This window comes from Molothrus aeneus, chromosome 19, assembly GCF_037042795.1.
Source record: "Molothrus aeneus isolate 106 chromosome 19, BPBGC_Maene_1.0, whole genome shotgun sequence".
Taxonomy (NCBI): domain Eukaryota; kingdom Metazoa; phylum Chordata; class Aves; order Passeriformes; family Icteridae; genus Molothrus; species Molothrus aeneus.
The window spans coordinates 7,312,842-7,335,536 of record NC_089664.1 but is presented as its reverse complement, the minus strand read 5'-3'; the positions used below and the strand labels follow the sequence as shown (position 1 = coordinate 7,335,536).

The following is a 22,695-nucleotide window of genomic DNA, read 5'->3' as shown; positions in this document are numbered from 1 at the left end:
TTTTTTATTTCCTTTCCAGCTGCCATACTAACGAACCTCATGGGGGGAAACCATGCCAGAGGAAGAGGCAAAATGAGGCTGCTGAAGTCAGAGGAAGAAAATATAAGACTCTTTGACAGGACAGAAAATGAGGCACAATTAGGGAAGACTTATTGCCTGGAAAATGATAATGGATAGAAAAATAACCATATTTTTTTCCTAGTGACATCCACAAGGATCATGCACCGAGGTGTTAAATGCCAGCATTTCAGTCAGGGTTTTACTTACTGCCAAAGGCTGAGCCTGCAGCTGCACCTGCAAAAAACAAGAGGAAGCCCAGTCACTGGAAGCAGGACACCATCAGAAGATCACACAGACACACAACGTGGGACTGAGCAGCAGCTAATTAGTGGGGGCTTGCTCACAGGCACATCAGTTTGCTGCTACAGCTTAAAAGCTGCTTTTGTCAAAGCACAGGAACAGCCAGACAACGCTGTCTGGGCTCCTGGCATCTCAAGCCTTTCACCTGGGGAAGGAAAACCAGCCTGGTCCTTGCTGATGGGTTTTGCTGTTAACCATTTCCTTGGGCTGCTGCGACAAAGGACAAGCACACAGGAGCACTGGGCTAAGGACAGGCTTTATGGTCTGAACAATCACAGAATCACAGGATGAACTAGGCTGGAAAATACCTTTAAGATCATCTAGTCCAACCTATGAGCTAACACCTAAACCATGGCAGTGACTGCCACATCCAGTCTGGTTTTAAACACATCCAAGGGCCTCCCTGCTGTAACACGTGGGTGAATCATGGAAATTCTCAGCTCTGAGTGAATATAAAGCACAGTGATGGAAGAGGCAGGGCCAGCAGGAGCAGAGGGCTTCAGAGAGCTGCCTCTGGAGCAGAGGAAGAGGATGTTGATGTGGGGAGGAGGAAGCAGCAGAGAGAGTTGGGTGGGGAGGAGGAAGACAATGACAGATGGGAAGAGAGATGAATGGGAGAAGGAAGAGCGGAGGAAAAAGGGAAATAGGAAGAGACACAAGGAATGGAGGGGAGGGAAAGAGAGAGAACAGCATGTCTGTGCCTGTCAGCACCAGAAACTCTCCCAGGCTCCTTTGAAGCAATGCAGCTGCTTGGTGGGAGCTGACAAGCTTGTTCCCTTTCAAAGAACCTGCTCGTCTACCAGCCCTGGCACACACAAAACATTCCTGTCACGGCCTTCGGAGCCTGAATTTCAGCTTTGATCATCTTAAAGCACATAAATCTTTCAAAAAATTTGGGGGGAGGGAGAGAAAAGATTCTCTTTGGTAATGCTCAAAGCTGCTGCTTGAAAGGCTGGAGTGGCTACTGTGGCTTGGTGACATTTAAACAAGTTTGCTAATGTGGAGTGGACAGGAGCCCAGGAGGAACCAGCCCATCTGTGGCGCCTCCTGCCCCAATTCCCGGTGGGAATGCATCCTGCATCTCGTCTGTGTGCTGCCACCGCTGTCAGAGCCGTGTTCCTGCAGCAGCTGGAGGAGGCTGGGGCTGTGCAGGGGCCACCAGCAAGCACAGACAGCATCCAGAGAGCAGCCAGCACTCCTGCAGCTGAGCAGAGCCAGCCCACAGTGCTCAACAACACCTTTGTCAAAGGACAATAACTGGCATTGCCCCGAAGCCATGGTTATATCTCAGCCTAAGGTCATCATCCTTGTTGTTGACCATCATTAGATTCACCACTCCTCTGCCAGCAGCCAGCACATCACCCCTGCATCCACCAGATCCCTTCAGTTCTCTGCGTACCCAGACAGGGCAAGAACCCATTTCCCTTTGGAAAGCTGAGCATCCTGCCCTGATTCGAGCTGGAGAAGGACAAAATGAGCTCCTGCTCCCCTCTGTGGGTGTGGTGCAGCCCAGGGCAGGGCTGCAGGTTACTCACATGCATTGGGGGACCCGTTGGGGAGAGGCAGGTAGGAGCCTGCTCGCCAGGACCGGGAGCGAAAGTTCTTCTTGCACTTGCCACAGTCCTGGCCCGTGGTGTTGTGCTCACACTCACACTGCAGGCTGCCCTCTTTGAAGGTGCACAGGTTGGCGTGGAGGTTGCACTTACACCTGGAGGAAGAAGACAGGGGAGAGCTGTCAGGTGTTGCTGCTGCTCCTGCTCGCCTCCAGCACAGTGCTGAAAATGTGCTGAGGCCAGGCTGGGCACCCCTTCCCTGCTGCTCCTGCAGGATTTTCTCACTGAACTCAGCAGTTTTCCCCAGGTGTCTGGTGCTGGGGTTCAACGTCCACCTCCTCACCCAGGGCAGATTTGCAGCCTCTCATCCAAGATGAGACACCTCACTCCCACTACCTAGCTGAGAAGCACAGCCTGTTTGATGGCAGGTCAACATCTGCAGCTAAAACAGCAGGAAGATGTCCCCCACATGTCAGGCTGTTACAGGAATCTGGGTAATGACCTCAGATGGAGGTTTTGACTTGGAGACAGTGTCTGGCTTTGGATGGAGGAGCTGGCCTAACCCTGGTGGCACTCAGCCCTTGCCCCCTGTGCACTGTGCACATTTTCTCCCGTGATGTGAGGCTGCCCAGCACAAACCCTCCTCTCTCCACGCAGCACAGCCCCAGCCTGCTGGGACCAAAATAACACAGACAACAAGCCACCACCAGCATCCACCAGCTAGTCCCCCCCTCATCAGAGAAGGCAACAACTAAAAACGCTATTCAGCAATTTGCAAACATTAAGAAACTTTTAATGAGCTGTAGTGCAGTATGCAGGGAATAATTATCTCTGTGCACAATAATTCCTGTTGCTCAGGCTCCGGAGGTGACTTGTGCAGAGCGCAGAGCCTGAGCCCATAACTCACACGTGGCTCTGGTGACTCCTGGGCCTGAGCTGAGGCCATCAGACAGAGACTTTGGGGACCAAAACATCTCATTTCATTCCAGACAGCCGATCCCTAACCCAGCCTGACGGTTTTCCCTGCTTTGTGCAATAATTTACACTCTCAGAAGGAGAAGCATTAGAAAACAGTAATGCTGTGCCTTCTGTGCAGGGGTGGAGAAGTCTGATGGGGCAGCACTTCCTTTTACAGGGCTCAGGAGATGCAGAGCTGAGGGAATGAAACAGGAAACATGGCCTGCTGCTCCTTGTGCTCTGTCTGCACTGGGATAAACAGCCTGGATTAGGCTGGAACTGGGAGTCTGGTGCTGATGCTGTGCATGCCCCCCACTCCTGGTGCCTCTCCCCTCTCCCTTGGAGCCCCCCAGAAGCTCCCCAGGCACCTGCCTGACTCCCTGAGGCCGCCTTTGCCGTGCTCTCCTCACGCATGGCTGGATAAGCTGACCTCATGTATGATTTCTTCCTTTCCTCTCCCTCCCCTCCCTGTCCTTAATTCTAGCAAACCCCTCTCAGAAGCTCAGCATAAGCTGGATGAACAATCTCTCCCCGTCTTACAACCCTGCCCTGTGTCTGACCAAGCAGAGGAGGGAATTTTGCAGCCTGTAAAAGGGAGGGAAGAAGAAAACGTGGCTCAGGGAGCAGAGGCAGGCTCAGCGTGCTCCACTTTGTGGAGATGCAGCGTCACGGCTGGCAGCACCAACAGCCCTGCTGCTCTGGGGCTGAGCCACCAGCCCACAGCCAGGGCAAGGAGGTGGCTTTGGCTGGTGCCTGCAGCCAGGGGGGATGCTGCATTTCACATGCTGCTGGTCCCCTCTGGCTCTGGTGAGGAAGGGCTTGGGCTGAGCTGTGGCACAGGCGCTGCCCAGCCCCGGGGTGCTGCGGAGCCTGGCTCTGAATTATTCAGTGTCCACACAGCCTGGCCTCCTTCTCTCGCTTCAAAAGCAGCAGACAGAGCAAAGCAGGCAGGGATAGTGTGGTAAAGCAGGTTAAAGCAGGTCAGAGCCTCACCACTGCTGCTCTGGGCCCTGCCTGAACGGGGTAACAGCTCCGGGAGCTGCAGCTCTCCTCCCTCCTGCTCTGATGGGGTGAGGGGATGGGGCAGCTCCAGGGCACAGCCTCAGCATCCCAGGGGGGGTTTAGGAGCCCCAGGGGAGTGGGTGCAAGGGTGGAAGGGATTATCACAGCCCTTGTTTTCCCTGAAGTTTGGGATGAGCTGGAGGGCGGTGCTTGGCTCCAGCGTTTGACCCTGTGAGTCACAGACCAGTCACAGCGGGTACATCAGCCCTGGGTGGCCACAACCTGGTCCCCAGGGTGGCCTGAGGCAGCTTCAATCATGTGTGGCACATCCTTGCTCCTGGCAGGAGCCAAGCAGACATGTTGGGCTGCTTCTGCCTCCGGGAGGGGCAGGAGGGTGAGACCCGTTCAGCATTAATCTGGCTCCAGCTACAAATCCTCCTCCCTGCAGCAGGACCTGGCCTTGCTGAGGCATGGCTGGGTGCAGGAGGGTCCCAAGGCTCTGCTCCTGCACACACAGGAGGGTGCAGGAGGGTCCCAAGGCTCTGCTCCTGCACACACATGGCTCCCTTGCTGCTGGGGAGGGCTGGGGGCCCAGCACCAGCTCCTGGGACAGCCCAGCTGCCTCCTGCCCAGTGGGATGGGGACAGGGAGGAGATCATGGGTGTCCCCCAGCCAGGTGTGACAGAGCACTGCTCTTCTCAGGGGAGACCCTCGCTTCCTAATTGGTGTAAACAAGGCAAATTGAGTCAATAGGAAGCAGAGGCAGCATTCACCTCACCTGCCTGTGCCTGGGTCACTGATTTTTATCACTGCTGGGCCCTTTGCCACTGTGCAAAAGTTTTGTTTTCTGAAGAATCAATTTTACCAGGGAATTGCTTTCTGAATTTGACCTTTGAGGATCATCAATCTAAGCAGGGAGCTGTAACCCCAGCAGGCTGACCCCACAGCACAGCACTTTTCAGCCCAATCAATCAGGCTGCATTATTTAATGGTGAACAGCTGAGCACCCTCAGCCAGCCCCATTTTGGGCAGAGGTTTCTGCATCCTGCCCTTCCTGCAGCTCAGGCTCAGTGGATCAGCTTCAACCCCTTCCTCAGGCTCCTGTGCCTCCTCCTCTGGGCCCACAGCCCAAGGACAATGGTCTGTGCCTGCCTTTCCCCAGCCAAGACTCAGCTGGTGGAGGCTGGAGTAAATGGCATCAGCCCAGTCCCCTGGGTGGGAGCTGCTCATCCTCCTCGGCGCCCAGCCATGGCAGGAAGGAGAGGATGAAGGGAAAGGTTAGGAGCTGCTTAGCAATGAGGCTTAAAAATCAGCAGCGGGGCACACACCTGCTCTGTGTCCTGCAGAAGGGAGCCATGGCCCTGCTCCAGCCCCAGGGCTGCTCCAGCAAAGTGCTGGTTGCAATATGGTCTCTCTGGCTCTGGAGGAGATCTGGGGAGCTGGGAGTGTTTCTGCTCCATGGCTCGTGGGTCAGGGCTGTGCTGACAGTCAGCATGGGGGGGAGCAGCCCCAGCAGGATCCGCAGCACCCTCGGGCACCAGGGACACTCACCCTGGCCCAGGCTGGCAGGAGGTCACACCCTGCACTTGGCATGCAACAGAAACTGGCTCACGCTGCTCCCAGCAGGAGTGGTGGGAGCAATGTGTGCCCCAAGATGTTACAGATTGCACAAAGGGGTATTTATGAGTTTATTTTAGTGCAGGTCATCCAGCTCTCCTCAGAGTGGTGCAGTGTGGTTCTGATGCTGCCAATGCCTCCACCAGGGAACATCATGGAGCTTGGAGCACCGAGGAAAGTTTACAGGAAAGTGTCCTTTTTTTCCCTTTCTTTTCTTCTTTGCTTTTTTTTTTTTTTTTCTTTTGGTTGTTGTTGTTGGGTTTTTTTTTCAGCCATAAAGAACACTTTTCTGCAATTCTCCGTGTCAGCATCCTGGAGGTCACAGCAGTGAGCTGCTGGAGAGGTGTCTGGTGCCAAGCCCACGTGTGAGGGAAGGAGATGCCCACACACAGGAAGGGGGTGACTGCAGCAAACCTGCAGCAAACCTCCCTCTGTGCTGGGAGTGGGAAAACAGCCCCCTTTCCCTGAGCTTTCATTAATAATGACTTTTGAAGTAATTTTAAAAAGCCATCCCAGCCCTTTGTTTTCCTTCCAAGGACTCTTACTTGTTTCAAAACCCCTTTTCTGTCCTCAACCCCACTTGCAGAGCAGAGAAAGGCAAAGAGCATCTCCTCATCCCTCTGCCTTCCTGCAGGGATGGGGCAGCCTTGGGGTGTGGTTGTGTTTACAGGGGTCCGAGGATGAGGGAAGAGACAAGGATCTGACTTTGTGTTTCAGAAGGCTTGATTTATTATTTTAAGATATATATTATCTTAAAACTATACTAAAAGAATAGAAGAAAGGATTTCATCAGAAGGCTGGCTAAGAATAGAAAAAGAAAGAATGATAACAAAGGCTTGTGGTTTGGACAGAGAGTCCGAGCCAGCTGACTGTGATTGGCCATTAATTAGAAACAACTAACATGGGTTAATCAAAGATTGTTGCATTTTATAGCAGCAGGTAACTATTGTTTACAGTTTGGTTTTGAGGCTTTTTAGCTTCCTAGGAGAAAAAGCCCTAAGGAAAGGATTTTTCAGAAGACATGTCTGTGACACTGGGGTGCTGGCACCCCCTCAGACCCGATGCAGTGACACTGCTGGGGGAACTGATGGCTGAGGACCTTGAGAGCTGCTCCATCTCCTTGTGCCTCTTGCCCAGCTCCCATGAGACAGCCCTGACTGCCCTGAGCTCCTCAAAAACCCCAGACTTGGAGCAGCAGAAGGTCACCACCTCCCCTGCAAGCCCCTCCAGCCCATCCTGCACCCTCCTCTCCAGCAGGATGCTCTGCATGGCCACAGGGATGCTCTGGAGACTGCTGGCCCCATCCTGCTGGGTTCCAAACCATCGCACCCCTGTCTTTCCTCCCCCTGGGCTTGGCTTTGCCCCCTGCTCCCTTTCTGCTGGGGAGAGGCAGCTCGGAGAGCCGCTAATGACTGCGGGCCGGAGGAAGGCTCCTCAGAGCTGCTTTCCCCTGAATTGTTTGCTCACGCTGTAATTGATGAGCCTTTAATGAGTCTCACGGGACGATGTGTTTGAAGGGAGCTCTTTCCTCGCTGTCCCCAAGGAAAAGGATGTTTCAACTGATCTGGGCTCTCGGGGAAACATGAATAACTCTTCTCCATCTCCCTATTGTCATCCTCAGCGCTGCTCACAGCACGCCCAGCCATCACTTACCCACCTCTGCCGGCTCTTTTGCAACTCTTTTGGCAGCTCAGCAAAAGCAGGGAGCAAATCTTTTGGGCAAAGCATAACGGGTGCTGAGCTTGGATTGTTTCTGGCCCATCTGTGCGTGTGGAAGCAGGTAAAAATAGCTTCTAATGGCTGGGCCATGGAAGAAGCACAGTCCCTTTGTGGAGAGCATTTATATCAGGATTTGCCTTGCGGGGAGATCGCTCTGGCAGGGGTTTGCTGTGGCCAGTCCTGGAGCAGGGCTCAAGGGATGAGGATGGCAATGGTGGCTCATCCCAGGAGCAAGGCTGGGAGCTTCCCTGAGCCCGTGATCCAGGGGCTGAAGAAGAGAAAAAGCTATTTTAACATGTTGGTTTTTTCAGCTTGAACCAGGGTGAGAAGCTTCTGGCTTTCACTACATTGTGCAGAGCCAAAGAACTGAAAAAACGCCTGAGTTAGGTCAGAGGGTTGTGAGCAGGTTGTTTTCCTTGTGGGTTTTTACTTTTGGTTGTGTGGTAGGGACGGGTGAGTCCTCCCAGCAGGAAGGAACCCTCCTCGCTGCCCTCTGAAATGATTTGAGGTTTGGGTTACAAAGATGAGACAATTTAAAAGATGCCAAAGTGGAGAGCACGCTGGCTGGCTGTTCCCATCCGAGAGGCTATTTATTTTAAATAAGTTGACACTCACCAGCTGTCAAGATCCTGCTGACTGGTGGAACATTATTTATATTCAAAGCTGCCTTAAAAAGCAAACACAAAACCAAACTTCCCCATTAGGGGGTAGGCCAGCAGAAGGGAGGAAGGGTGAAGAGGACATAACATGAATATGTGAACATAAATATTTGCAGAGTAATGTGTATAAATGCTCTTGGTTTTTCTCCTGGAATGCAATAATGCTTGCAATTGAGTTCATTGGCCAAATTGAATTTGGGCTCCTGTAGAAGTCTCTTTATATTAAGTGCTTTAACATACATCACCTTCTCAGTCTATCGATGAAATTCTATTATCCGCTCAGGGCCGGACACAGCTCGGCAACAAAATCGGAGGAGGAATAAAACCCTTCACAAACCAAAGCCAGGAGCAGGTAATAGGACCTTGGGCATCTGTCTCTGGCTATCGACAAAGTGTCAGCAGTGTCTGGGGGAGGGAGGAGCTCTCTGGGCTTCTCCCTCCCTCCCTCCCACTCAGAGTTTCCTCCCCACCTTGCTGCAGTGGGAGTCAAAACCTTTGCAGGACTCCAGCAAACAGTTGCTGCACATTAACTTAATTTAACTATATGACCAAGAGCAAGGTTTTGCTGGAACTCAAGCTAATTCCAGCCTGGAGGAATGCCAGGGAAGCTCAGCCATCCAGCTCCAGCATGGAGGCGAGGACAGGTCCAGGAACACTGCTGGCACAGGCCTGGCTGTCCTTGACACGAGGATGCTGCTGCTGCCTCCTGGGACCCGAGTTCTGTCTGCCAGGAGCTGCAGGAAGGAGCAGGGATGGGCACAGGCAGTGCTTGCCCTGGTTTTCGTGGTCATCCCAAAGCTGCCAAGTGTGGGCAGCAGCTGGCTGAGGGCTGCAGGGGTGTTTGGATTGTTCTGGGGGGATGTTTGGGCGAGCCTGGGGCTGTTCTGGGAGTGATGCCCCTGCACTGGGATGGAGCAAGCTCAGCTGGGGAAGCCTCTGCTCTCACAGATCATTCACCCCAGGTTCTGCCTGTTCCTCTTTGGCGCAGATCCCACCCTGCTCCTCAGGGAGAGATGTTCACAAGCTACCACACAAAATCTGGAACCCTCAGCAAGAGACTCTTCCACAGACCAAACCTTTTCTCCATTTTAAAGACAGCTTTGCTGGAGAAGTCAAGATCAGCTAGAAGGTCTCCCACAGTAGAGCCAGAAGAAGGAATGTCCAGCCAGGGCAAAGCAGCTCAGGGGCAGCTGGGATGTGCTTTGTGCTGGCACCCCTGGTTGAGCTGAGCTACAGCCACAGGGGAAGTGCACTGAGCTGCCTTCATTGAGAGAGGGAGGCAGTGACCAGGAATTCATTCATCTTTAGCAGCAATGCAGCATCAATCACATCTCAAAACTCACCACAAATGCAGAAAAATACATCCCCTGCATGTGGGTACCACTGACCATTTCCAGCTCCTTTTATTGCAGGAGGTGCTTTTGGGGTGGCCTTGGTCCTGCGGGTCTGGAGTGCCTGATCCTGGCTGTGGCACCAGGATAACAGCCTGGCCAAAGCTGTTCTGCTCCACCAGCACCAACTCTCCAAGTCATGTGGAGAGAAAATCCTCCTGGAGAGCATCCATGCAGGAGACTGCACTGAGAACACACCAGGGGAAGAAGCAGGGGAGCACAAAGGGCCTTTCCCTTCAATTTTTTGGTGTAAGGAAAGCCTAAGAAGAGCAATTGGAGGAAAGGAAATGTCACTTCAAAACCAGAAACCTCATCTTGCTGGTGCCTCTTTGGCCTGAGCACAGCCTGAGAGGAGGTTCTGTTCCTTGGAGCTGCTCAGTGATGAGGGATGCTCCCTCCTCCTGCCTTCCTCCAGGGACTGCTCATCACCAGCAGGATGGACAGACAGACAGTGCACGCACTGGGGCAGGGCAGGACAGAGGGGAGAAATCCTAATAACCAGCCTAAAATTGATTCACTTCTGCTCAATCTGATTTCTCCTAACTGGATCCACATGTCCTGGCCATGGCACATTAACTTCAATTACAGCTTATTAATGTCTCCGTGATGGAGCGTGCCCTGCTGAGCACGGCGCTGACTGACGTTCTGAAGGGGAGGAAATTACTCCAGAGAGACCCCAGAGTGCCATGGAAGCACAGCCAGTGGCTCTCACCACAGCCCTGGCAGCCAGGGAAAGCTCATTCACCCGTGCCTGAGCTCGCTGCTGCACCGAGGAGAAAATTAAGCAGTGAATAGAGAGATCTGTGGGGAAAAGTCCTTCCACTTCCCTTCCCCAGCCTGCCTGGCACACACACAGCACACAGACCAAGGGCTTGCTTGTGTCTATTCCTGTCCTGACTCTCCTGCATCTCCAGTTACTCTGCAGATCAATAGGGACAGGATGGGAGAAGAAAGGGGGGGGGGGATAAAAAGAGAGTAGAAATAAACTGTCAGCCATGAGCAGAGAGATGGACCTGGCTGAGGCTGTGGGAGGAGGAGACGCAGGGGAGACCCTGAGGGAGCAGCCCACTGTCCCAACACCCAAGAATGAAGCAGTGACCCTCAGGATTCAGCAGGTCCTCTGGCCTACAGGACAAGGGAAGGCAGAAAACTCTTTCCCCTTGTCCCCATGTCCTTTGCTCTCTTTCTGCTTTTCCCAAAAGCTCTGGGAGATAGTGGTGAGGGGTTTTCCTCGGTGTGAAGCTGAGGTGTGAAGGATGGGGGCCAGGAATACATGGACTGAGGGTTTCTCAGAAAGCTCTGAACCCACCAGGTAAGGCTGCAGCACAAAAAAACACCTGGGCTCGTGGTCTGCTCTGAGGGCAAAGTGTTTTCTCTTCCCTTGACCATGAACTCCAGCTGGAAATGAGCTGCCAAGTGCCTCATCACCCTGAGGGCACTGCCAAAATCCCGGTGTGGTACAGGGACACAGGCAATGTCACACAACTGAGGGCACCCCCTGCCCCACACTGTGGCCAGGCACAGCTCCTTCAGCCCCTGGGGCTGCTCACTCTGCTCTCCAGGTGAAATTTTCTGGCTGTGTTTTGCCCTTGACCCCTCATTTCCTCACAATCATCTTCCCTCTTGTTTCCATGCCCCCTATAGTGGATCCCTAACACCACCCCACTTTTACCCAGGCACTTTCCTGCTGTTCCTCCACCATGTCCTGGAAGATGCAGCGTGTGTCCATCCCCATCCCTGCCCACCCTGCCTCCCCCCTTCCCTGCACAGTGCTCCTGTCAGGCTCACATTGATTTCTCCTCTCTTCCCCTCAATAACCCATCCCTTGTTGAGCCATACACTAGATTTAATTTGGTTTTAGTCCCTGCACTGTAACTGGCTTTGCTTACAGCTGGAATTAGATTGCTTTTCAGTGCAAAAACCTGCTTGCTGGGACTGGAATAATCACAGGAGCAGAGTTAATTCACAGGGAGCTTCTCCATCTTATACACCACTTATCCACAGCTCCTCAGCTGCTCACCTTCCCTGCCCTGCACCCACGGGGGCTGGAAAAGTCAGCAGAGGACAGGACTGACCTCTTCTCTGTCCAGGATGAGTGTCCTTCTCTCCTGGGAACCAACCCAGCAGGCTGAAGCAGCGCAAGCAGCATCATCCTGTAGCTCAGAACTCGGGAGTTCGGGCTGACAAAAGCAGATTTCAGCGCTTTCCCTGCTCCCAGCCAAGGAAACCCCCTCTCCTCGCGGCGGCCCTGCAGGATGTGCTCGGGGTGTGCCCAGGAGGCTGCGGCCGGGCAGTTTTTGGGGAGCGGAGCCAGGAGCGGAGCCGGAGCCGCTGCGCTGCAGCAGCCGCGGGCAGGCGGCCACGGAGGCACCGCGCCAGCGCCGGGAGAGCCCGGCGGGCATCGGCCAACAAACCCCGAGCTGTCTCGGCTTGGCCCCGGCTAAAAAGCAGCATTGCAGCTTGCACGAGGCGCTGGCAGCCCGGCCGTGCCCGCCCCCAGCTGCCCTCGCGGTGGATGTGGAATTTTGGACGCCTCGTAGAGGTTGCGACTGCTCCAGCCCTGGGTGTGTTTGAGAGGGTTTTTTCTTCCCCTTCCCTAGCTGCCTCTTTGCACAGAATTTTTAGGGACTTTCTGTCTTGAACCAACCTCTGTTTCTATTAAGTGGTATTAAATTTGGCCATTAAAAAGCTGATGGGGGGGCTGGGGACGGGGGAGGAGGACAACTGAGAGCAAGGTGCTGGTCTGGGGAGAATCCCACCAGCACGGCCTCAAGGCCAAAGTACTGAAGCAACAAATCCTGCCAAGGCAGGCAGGAAAGGTAAACGGCTCAGAGGAGGAAGGAGTTCACGGGACACCAAGGGTATTTTAACTCTTTGAAGCATCAAGCATCCCCAGGCTGCTGTGGGAGCAGTAGCAAGTCCTTGGTTATCTGTGCTGATCCTGGAAGCCAAAGCTCATTGCACAAACACTGACATCAAGCACTGAGTCCTAATTTATCAGACACATGTGGAGGTGCTCTCCCACTCCTCTGCCCACATGCCTGAGCCCCCCAGGGCTCTCCCTGAGCAGTCCCCACAGTGGGCACCCCAAAATGCCCCCAGCCCAGCTGAGAGCCACAGCTGCTCATCCCAGACAGGCACCACGCCGTGAGAAAGACCCTCACTGCTGCCTCCTGCCTGCCCTGGCGGGTGGAAAGGGCTCTCCCATCCCTCACTGCAGCTTCCTTCCCCTTGGAGCCTGTTCAAAGCCAGCCTCGGTGGCACCTGCAAACATTTCTGCTTGCAAGTCTCAGAAGCAAACCGTTTGGAACCGATACAAACGGCTCCTCTGTCGCTGTGGTGATGCTTGTTAGCATGGGGTGGGTGATGGGGAGATTTTTCCCCTCTCTCCTGTAAGTCTCTCACAAGCTGGATGGGAAATCAGCCATCTCGGCACTTTTCCACCTTACTTTGCTTTTTTGGTTGATGTCATAATGTAACATATGGCATCGTATAGAGAAATGAGAAACAAAGCCCAGGAGAAACAAACCCCCTCCTGCTTCCTCTGCCCCAGATGTGTCAGGGGGTTTACCCTTACCCCAAACTTCATCTGACAGGGCTGGGGCTGCTCAGGGTGTGCAGGACTGAGTGGGGATGACCCACCCTGCTTGTACTGGCAGGGAGCTGGAGTTTTGTGGGGTGAGCCTCATTCCATGCCCCATATCCACCAGCATCACCCCTGAGACATCTGGGCAAAGGCTGGCTGTGTTTGTACAGCTGGGACAGGGGATTGGAGGGACCTCAGACCCTGAGTGTCCATCCAAGCCACATCTCAGCTCCCCCAGCACCAGCTGCAGGAGGACACAGCCCTGGAGGTGCCCCTGCCATTCCCTGCAAGGACACATCTGCTGCTCTGCCTGGGGGGAAGGGGTGTTAGAGGGACAAATGGATATTTCTGGGTCGATAGAAACGCTGATGGCTCAGTTTTCCAGCAAGGATCCCTCCAAGAAGCAACGCCCAGAGAAACCCAGCAGCCGTTACCTGCCGGTGACTTCGATGTTGGAGACGGCGTAGAAATACTTGTACAGGTTCTCCCTCTGCACGTAGGTGCCGCCCAGGGCGGGCCTCAGCAACCTCATGCGCAGGTCGGTGACGGTGAAGAAGTCCTTGAGCCCTTTGGCGCTCTCCAGCCGCGTGTACAGGTTGTCCATGTTCTTGAGGTCGGGGCCGGCGAAGATGGCGAAGCGATCCCGCACCTCAAACCGGACGGTCTTCTCCTTCTTGGAGCCCGCCCAGCGGGAATACTCCTCGGTGCAGAGGACCCTGTTGGCACTGGTGGTGGAGAGGTCCCGGACCCTCCTTGCTGGCATGCTGAAGGCCTCCATGCAGTCGTCTGCATAATACTGGTACGGGTGCCAAGTCCTCCCGTTGTCCAGAGACTTCTCCAGCATCATGATGGTGGGGCGCCCGTACTCGAAGGTGATGACGATGTCGTCGGTGAGCTCGATGCTCTTGTTCCAGGACAGGGTGATGTTGGCCAGCAGCGGCTCCGGGTACCGGCGCCAGGTCACGCTCTGCCAGTAGGTGGCCAGGCCCTCGTCCTCGCTGTCGAACATCAGCTTGGGCGGGTGCGCCAGGTCGGGGTTGGAGGCGTCGCACTCGTCACTGCACAGGTACGGGTTCTCCTGGAACGACAGCAACGGTCACTTTGGAACAGTTACCAACATCGTGTATGAGATCTGCCTGAGCTTGTCTGGCCCTTGCTGCTTGACCAGATAGCGGCAGCTGTGGTGTTTTCACCCCAGAGACACTTTTGGCTGGCTGGGTGTGTGATGTTTCACCCCACAGACACTTTTGGCTGACTGAGTGTGTGGTGTTTCACCCCTTGGCTAGCTGTGTGCTTCAGCTGGGCGCGTGGAGACAAGTTCAGGCATTCAGGAGCTCTGGTGGCTGTGGATGGAGCTTTCCCTGTAACAGGGGCTGCTCCTCAGGGTTACCTCTGGCAGAGAAGTTTTAGGGTGATGGTGAAGGAAAGGAGTCAGTTCTGATGGAGGGTTTGGATCCAGAGCTTTATTCTGGCCCACAGGCCTCTGAATGCAGCAACAGCTCCAACAGAACTCCCCAACCCCATGGTTGCTGTTCCTTTTAACCCTGGGGAGAGGGGCAGGGAAGGAACATGGGGGCCACCAACCAGGTAGGGGGGGAGGTCTCAAGGGACAAAGGACACCTGGATGGCCCAATGTCCCTCCAGGAGTGGAGGGCATCTTTTGAATTCTGCCAATCACCTTTCTGGAATGCCAGGATTGACAGACAGCGCTCAGCAGGGGTCAGGGTGTGGAAAGGAGGGATGATCGACCCACCTGGGCAAGGAATCTTCAGGGAGAAACCCGGGGTATCTGAGGCAAACCATGACATCACACCACAACAGGTCCCCTGAGAGGAAAGCAAAGCCTGGGCACGGCGTGGGCAGTATGGGCACACGGGCCCTGGGTTGGGCTGCTTGGGTCAAGCCTTAACTGCTGGGCTGGGCTGGAGGGTGCCAGGGCCCTGGAGGATGCTGGTTCTGAGTGAATTTAAGGCAGAAAGATGTGGCTTTGCCTCAGCTCTAAGAATGGCTGAGCTGCTTCCTTTGAAAGGCCCTTTGGGAAAGGGCTTTTCAATTTGGCACGGGGCAATTTTCATAGAAAGCTCCTTCCCTGAGATGGTCTCTGAGAAACCTGGATTAAGCTTGGCTGATTTACAAGCCTACAGAAAGCTGTGCTCATCCCTGCAGCCTTGGAGGGACTGAATGGCTGCAATCCCCCAAGCACAGCCCTGCCTCTCATGGCTCCTGATGCTGAAAAGGTTGGGACAGCCCAGTGCCAGCTGTCCCAGTGCCTCTGAGCACAGCTAGAGGAGGGAAACCCAATTTCTCCAGCTCCAAGCTGGGACAGAATTGAGCAGTAGCAGAGAGAGCAGAGATTTGTGCTCCTGGTGCCTTGATCCTCACCTACCCACAGGGAACAGGGTGGGAAGGATGGCTCATCCCATCCAGGTGACAATGTCCACTGCCCCCAGGCCTGAGCAGTGGGAGAGAGCATCCAGCCGTCCCAATTTGCCCACACAGCCAGGCTGCTGTGTTTTGCAGGGACGAAAGATCTCTTTAACCTCCACATGCCCACAGGCTGAGCTGCACTAGGACACAGTGTCAAGGTCATTTTGAAGTTTTTGGGGTGGGCAACTGTGCCAATGCCTTTATTGCTCACCCATATGTTTGTCAAAGCCCAGCACCACTGCCCTGCAGCCTCTGCCTCCAGGAGTGAGCACATGGCTCACCCCTGCCTTGGGGATTGTGCATGGCTGTGTTCTCCTGGGTACAGACCACAAAAAACTCTGCAGCACACTGAAAATCTGCCTTTTTTTTGCATATGAAGCATCTCTTTGCTGTCACTTTGCCTCCCTCTCAGAATCAAAATCCAAAGGATTGGGGAGGGAGAGGGATTGGTATGACAGCGGGCTCTGCTGCTGTGGGACCCTGCTCAGGAAGGCAGAGGCACCTGGCAGAGGAGGAGGAGGAGGTGATAAAGCAGCTGGAGCTGCTCAGAGCTGCTGGCTGGAGGTGAGGATCCTGCTGGAGGCGAGGTCTGGCTCTCCTGAGCACAGCAGCTTTCAAGGTAAGGCCGAGCTGGGTGCTGTGCTCCGGTTTGTGGGTGCTCTGTGCATGGTTGGGAGCCATGGGGAGGTGCTGTGTGTGGGATCAGCGTGTTCCTGCCTGCCCTGGGGGCTTCCTGCAGTGCCAGGGCTGTGCCAGGGTGTGGGGAGCAGACACTGGTACCTGGAGGCTCCAAAAAATGACTGCAGGCTGGATCTGAGCAGGCTGGGTGTGTCTGGCTGCTGCAGGTGTGGGCAGAGGCTGCTCCTGTGTCCATGGCTGGCTTGGACCCAGGGAACTGCTGGAGTCTGAGTGCTGTGAGCAGCTTTTAGGGTGCCCTGGGCACAGCCAGGCACAGCAGAGGAGGGGATCTGGCTGGTACAAGAGGATGCTCTCAGGTGCAAAGTGGGGCTGTGCTTTGAACGTGGAAACCTCTGAGTAACACAAGGTGCTTTGGAAAATCCTAGCTTTGCCATCTCCTGCCAGGCAGCCAAAAGTCTTGGAAATGACTTAGAGCTTCTCCACTCCATGTGTGTAAAATGGGCCTTTGGTGCCTCCTCAGAGCTCAGAGATGTGCACTGTTTGCAAAGTCACTGGAGGCCACAGCACCCAGGAGCCCTGAGAAACTCCTGAGGACACAAATAATTCTGTGTCTGGAGCAGCATGTGAGCAGCACAGTGTAAATAAGGCAGGAGGCTGCTCTGTCAGCACAGGGGGAAAACAGAGCAGTGAGTGGCTGGTCTGTAGGTGAGAGCCAGGCTCCTGTGCAGGGGAGGCAGCCCTGGGGACACAGGGGACTCCTGTAAACACAGCACACGTTGTGTCTGTGTTATGTGCACGAGGCAAAGCAGCACATGCAAAAAACAGGTCAAAACTCAAAGTGTTTTCAACCCAGTCTTGCTCTGACACACCCCTGCCTGGCAGTGAGGCTGCAAAAGCTGTGCTGGGGTTTGTTTCTCCTGTCACAGCCTCAGCTTGGGCCATGCGTGGCTTTTGTCACCTCTGTGTGTGCTGGAAGGAAGGGCTGGGACTGGAGCTGCTGAGTGCCCACCCTGCAGCAGGAAGGTTACTCACAAACAAATGCTTGGGTTGATGTTTTAAAATCAAATAGCCGAATTATTTATTTATTAAGTTAGTTAGTTTGCAGCTGTGATAACGGAACAAGGGAAATCAGTGGAGTGCTCAGGCTTGCTTTGGTGGGTGAGGTTAAGAAGTGAGGGCACCCCACGACCCCCTCAAAGAAGGGGAGATGCCAGCTGGGCTGTGCTGGGGCCCTGAGCCACGCTGGGGGGCCCTCTCCTGCCACAACAAGCTGTTCTGGAGTAGGGATTAAAAAACCCTGAGATATTGACATATTTAATATGCTCTCCTGACTCGTCACGTTCAGAGGAATTGTTTACCTCTGCTAATGAGACACAGCTTCCTGCTGGGGGATGGAGCTGCCTCTCAGCTCAGCTTTACAGTGGTGGCTGAGGGAAAAGGCACAAAAATCCCCCTCAGCTGAAGTGCTGGGGGCTCTGAGTGTGTTTCCTGTGCTGAGGCAACATATTGTGTTGCAGTATGGCCCTCCTGTCAATGTGGCCATACAGATGGCTTAATATGACAGCCCTGAAAAGACCATCCCAGAGGTCCATTTCTGCCACTTGTGTGAAGGAGAGTGCAGCAGGTGGAGGATTGGCTTGGGATGGCAGCAGAAAACTCCCTGATAAACCTGCCCTGCTGCTCAGTGGCTCTGTCTGAGCAGAGTTTGTGTCTCAGAGCTGTCCTGGCAAGAGAGCTCTTGCCATGAGCCTTCCTGTCCTTGTGTGCAGCAGGCACAGCCCTTGAGCTGGTGTGAGATGAATCTCACTGATTATTTGCCCCTTGAGCTGGTGTGAGATGAATCTCACTGATTATTTGCCCCTTGAGCTGGTGTGAGATGAATCTCACTGATTATTTGCCCCTTGAGCTGGCGTGAGATGAATCTCACTGAGGATTTGCCCCTTGAGCTGGCGTGAGATGAATCTCACTGAGGATTTGCCCCTTGAGCTGGCGTGAGATGAATCTCACTGATTATTTGCCCCTTGAGCTGGTGTGAGATGAATCTCACTGATTATTTGCCCCTTGAGCTGGTGTGAGATGAATCTCACTGAGGATTTGCCCCTTGAGCTGGTGTGAGATGAATCTCACTGGGTATTTGCCCCTTGAGCTGTGCCCAGCATGGCCACAGTGGCCACCTCCAGGGCTGGAAATGATGCTCCTATCTCCCAAAGCTTTCTTTGGAGTGGCCAAACTAAACAAACAAAGGGTTCTGTGATGAAGCCACACTAAGGAAATATTACCCTGACAGAAGGCTGGCCAGGATAGGAGGTGGGACAGATTTCCCAGGAGCAGTGAGGGGAGCAGCTGAGTCTGATCAAGCATGATCCCCCTCCCCATGTCCTGTCTGGAGGAACAGGGCTGGCCCTGGGAGGGTCCTGGCAGGTCAGGAGCAGGGAGCAGAGGAGTGCAAACCCTGCCATATGCTCATCCCAGAGAATGAAGGTGCACAATCCCTGCTGGCTCCCGTGTATCCCAGCTTGGGAATGTGCTCAGCTCAGCAGGCAGCACCCCCAAAGATCTCCTGAACCATCCTGGTGCTCTGGGGAGGCAAATGGCTCGAGAGGTGCATGGTTGTAACAGGGCAAACACAAAAATAACCTGCAAGTGACAAGGTGGGGGAGAGCCTCAAAAGCCACCGAGTGAGTCACACCACTACAGCTTCCTCTGCTAAAATGAAGTGTTCCTTTTTGGGGTTAGGTTTATTGAGTTGTCCTTCCTCTGTGGGATGCTTGATGCCTTTTCTGCTGGGGGGGGTGGTTTGGAGTCAGCCAGGAGGGCAGGGGGGAGCGGAAACAGATGGCCACATTTTGGCTGCTCCCCTGGTCCTGGTAAGATCAGATATAGCACTATTGAAACAATTCCAGGTATTATTTTTGAATCTGGTTTCCTCCTCCAAGCTCTGTGCCCTCCAAAGAATCTGTCCAAAGTCTTGAGATATTTAAGTCTTCAATCTAAAAGTCAGGATGCATTAGCCAGGCAAACTTGGTCTCAGTGAGCTTAAAATAAACCAGTTCACTTTGAGTCTCACGCTATTAAATCAGTCGTGAGTGTCCTCACAGCAACTAAACATTGCAGATTTCAGCCTCTCCAGCTCTTCTGGTTGGGCACCTTTTGGGGTTTTTGCAGCCTTGCTTAGCCTCAGCTCAGACCAAAAGGGCAAATCTCCAGGGGACAAACTGTGAGAGCCTCGTTGAGGACACGGTGTCCTAAAAAATGGCATCATGGTGAGGTTGTGCTCTGTGAGCCAAATCATAGAATGGTTTGAGTTGGAAGGGACCTTTAAAGGTCATCTAGTCCAACCCCCTGCCATGGGCAAGGACATCTGCTCGGTCAGGCTGCTCAAAGCCCCCTCCAGCCTGACCTTGGGTGTTTCCAGAGAAGAGACATCCATCACCTTTGTGGTTTTACCATGCCACTATTTTATCACACTCTTTACAAAAGTTTTCTTCCCTACAGCTAATCTGAATCTGCTCTCTTTTAGTTTAAAGCCATTCTCCCTTGTCCTAACGCTACAATTCATAATAAAGAGCCCTCCCCACCTTTCCTGTAGACCCTCTTCAGACCCTGGGGCTCTGAATCCTCCTTGTAGGGCTGCTCCCAGTGCTTCATCCCCAGCCTGGGGTGACACTGGGGGTTGCCCTGCTCCAGGTACACTCAGGAGGGTCCCATGAGCCCAGTCCTGGAGCTGGAACTGTGTCCCAGCCCTGGTGCCTGCTGACCCAGCCCTTGGGTTTTGCCCCCTCTTGGTGCCTGGAGTCAGTTCTGGGCAGAAATGCTGCAAAAGGGATTTTCTGAAGGTGACAGCAGAGACTTGCTCCTTGAGGAGGATTTCTTAAGAAACAAGATATTGGTCTGACAAAGCAGGATGACAGGAATCCAGGATGCTGCAGAGAAGCTGCTCCCCACCTTGCAGGGAAGGAGGGGAATGGGGGAAACCAGCCACAACAAAAGGCCTCAGTTTACAAAGCCCAGATGGTTTTTAGGGTTCTTAATGAGAGCAAAAGTTCCTTTTTTTTTCTTTTTTTTTTTCTAGCAGATAATAGAATTTTTAAGCCTCACAGCAGAAAATTATATATTTTTGTAGGTGCAATTGCTTGATTAATCATTAGGCTGTTGAATATTTTAAACAAACTAGACATCTGTTGTGAATGGGGGAAGCTGCACAGAATAGGACTGCAGTTTTTAGATCTCCACTCCAAAGGGAAGCTGGAAAGCAATTGCAACCGCTAGCTGCACAGTGAAGGAAAAAAAAATTAAAAAAAATATTAAAGGGGAAAACCCAACAAAATTTGAGCAAGGAAAAATGAGTAGATGATGTGAGAGTTTGTACTGCTCAGCCAAGGACGCTCAATCACAGCTCATACCTGGTGTAATTTGTTTAATGGTGTCTTGAGAACTGTCCTGGACTTCCTCTGCTTTTGGGGATCTCTTCTTCTTGATGGAATTGTGTTTAAGCCAAGGCCTCTGCCAAAACCTAGAGCATCCTGGGACTACTTGTTTTTAATTACAGTCTCCTAATAAGAGTAATGACAAGGTCTCATCAACTTGGATGAGTTTTGGAAAACAAAATTTTATATTTTTTTAATTGGGGTAGGGGGATTGGAAATCCTTGGTGCATTATAGGAAGATTTTTTTAAAGGGGAAAAAGTTAAAAGTATTTCTTCAGCACAAAGTGCTGCTGTGTGGGTTTCTCTTGGGTATTTTCTTCTGGAGTGGTTTTTTTTTCCCTCTAAGAACTGGCTCTCAAACCCAACCAGAGACCTCTCAGACCTTGGGTGTCTCTAGGCTCTCCTGCAACATCTGGCACTAATTGGAACTGGGGGCTGTTTGATAGAGCCCCAAAGAGTCTGCAGGGCCAGGAAAAGCAGGTGACAGCACAGGGACCTCCTTCCCTCCTTCCTGGGACTGCTTGTGACCAAGGAAACCTTGGTCTGAACCTCCAGCCAGGAGGGGACAATTCCCTCTGTAGCCCCCACCACATCCAGCTGTGATGCTTAAGGAGCCCTCAGGAGCATCCCAAGGCCCTTCTGCTTCCTTGGGGACACCCAAGGCCCTTCTGCTTCCTTGGGGACACCCAAGCCCCTTCTGCTCCCCTTGGGACACCCAAGGCCCTTCTGCTTCCTTGGGGACACCCAAGCCCCTTCTGCTTCCCTTGGGACACCCAAGGCCCTTCTGCTTCCTTGGGGACACCCAAGGCCTTTCTCTTTCCCTGGGGACACCCAAGGCCTTTCTGCTTCCCTCAGGATCTCCAAGGCCTTTCTGCTTCCCTCAGGACACCCAAGGCCCTTCTGCTTCCCTCAGGAGCATCCCAAGGCCCTTCTGCTTCCCTCAGGATGCCCAAGGCCCTTCTGCTTCCCTCAGGACCCCCAAGGCCATTCTGCTTAACTTGGGACACCCAAGGCCCTTCTGCTTCCCTCAGGACACCCAAGGCCATTCTGCTTCCCTCAGGACCCCCAAGGCCCTTCTGCTTAACTTGGGACAATCAAGGCCCTTCTGCTTCCCTCAGGCCACCCACAACTCTGCCTTTGAATTTCTGCTCAAAGGGCAGCAGATGAGGTTCACAAAGTCCCCGCGTTTCCTCGTGCTGCAACTGAGTCCTGAAATTGGTATCAAATTTCCTCCAAATCCTGCAAAAAACAAAGGGATCAGCAAAATCTCCATGTGCACCTGATCCCTCCTGCCCTGCTGATGTTCTCACTGTGGAGCGGTGTCACTGCAGGTGTCCTGCAGCCTCCCCTCCCCTGTCTGTCACAGGCAGGGCTGGTGGCCACGGGACATGGGGGTCCCCAGGCTGCAGAGGGGACCATGGCCAGCCCATTCCATCCCTGCCTGTCCTGTGGATGTTCTGGAGCACATTCCACCCAAAGGTTTCATTCCCCCTCTCCCTTCCCCTGCCCAGCACCATGCTGGATGCACTGGCTCCACAGGCTGTGGGGTGGAGCTGAGATGACCTTCCCAACATTTCCTTTCCTGATTTGCACTCAGCTGAGTGCCCCCAGCTCATGCTGAGATTGAGCTGCAGGGCTTCAGTTCCCTTCCTTCCCCTGCCCTGGCTTTCCTCACTGCCAGGGCTCCACAGGGATCTCCATTCCCCTGCTGGGTTTGCTCTGGTGTGGGTCAGCACAGGGAAATCACTCCCTGAGCAGGCAAGGTTACTGACCCAGCTCCAGTGCCAACCACCCCTAACCTCCCCAGTGACACAGAGTTCAACCTATTTTCTGCAACACAAATTTCTGACAAGGGCCACCCTGAGTGATGTGTGTTTTGGGAGACTTCCTTGGCTTTTCTTCCAATAATCACTCCAGGACGTGAGGCTGCTTCCCAAACAGAATTGCATTTACCCGGGAGAAAACACAGGCTCATCCTAATGACATCTCAGGGTGTTTTCACTCTTGCTGCTCCTGATCTGAGGGTTCAAGTGCTCTATCTGGATTTATGACAAGACAAGGTGATTTTATGATCAAAAATAACATTTGTGAGTAATTAAATCTCATGCTTTAGGGCATAAACCGTAACCTGCCAGTGGCCAGGGTGGGACTCTGAGAGAGCTGGAAATACTCTCTGACAATTAATTTTCACTCTATTCATGGGCTGGGAAGGATCAGAGGGGTGAAACAACCGTAATTAATTTACAGCGATTATTTCCAACAGCTGGAGAGCGGCATAACTCACTGCAGAGAGGGCTGGGAGCACGGAGAGGGATCAGGAGAAACACAAGATCCCTTTTATGCCAAAGAGCCCCACAA

At 53.5% G+C, this 22,695-nt stretch overlaps 1 protein-coding gene across 1 annotated transcript in view; it reads right to left on the bottom strand.

Moving 5' to 3' along the window:
• NTNG2 (netrin G2) overlaps nucleotides 1-22,695 on the bottom strand; it is a 49,147-nt gene that overhangs the window by 13,132 nt on the left and 13,320 nt on the right. Inside the window, exons 3-5 of the mRNA XM_066563108.1 lie at nucleotides 13,279-13,922; nucleotides 1,896-2,068; nucleotides 268-294 (exon numbers count right to left, since the gene is read on the bottom strand). Coding sequence (XP_066419205.1) covers nucleotides 268-294; nucleotides 1,896-2,068; nucleotides 13,279-13,922 — 844 coding nt within the window. The remainder of the gene's footprint in view (nucleotides 1-267; nucleotides 295-1,895; nucleotides 2,069-13,278; nucleotides 13,923-22,695) is intronic.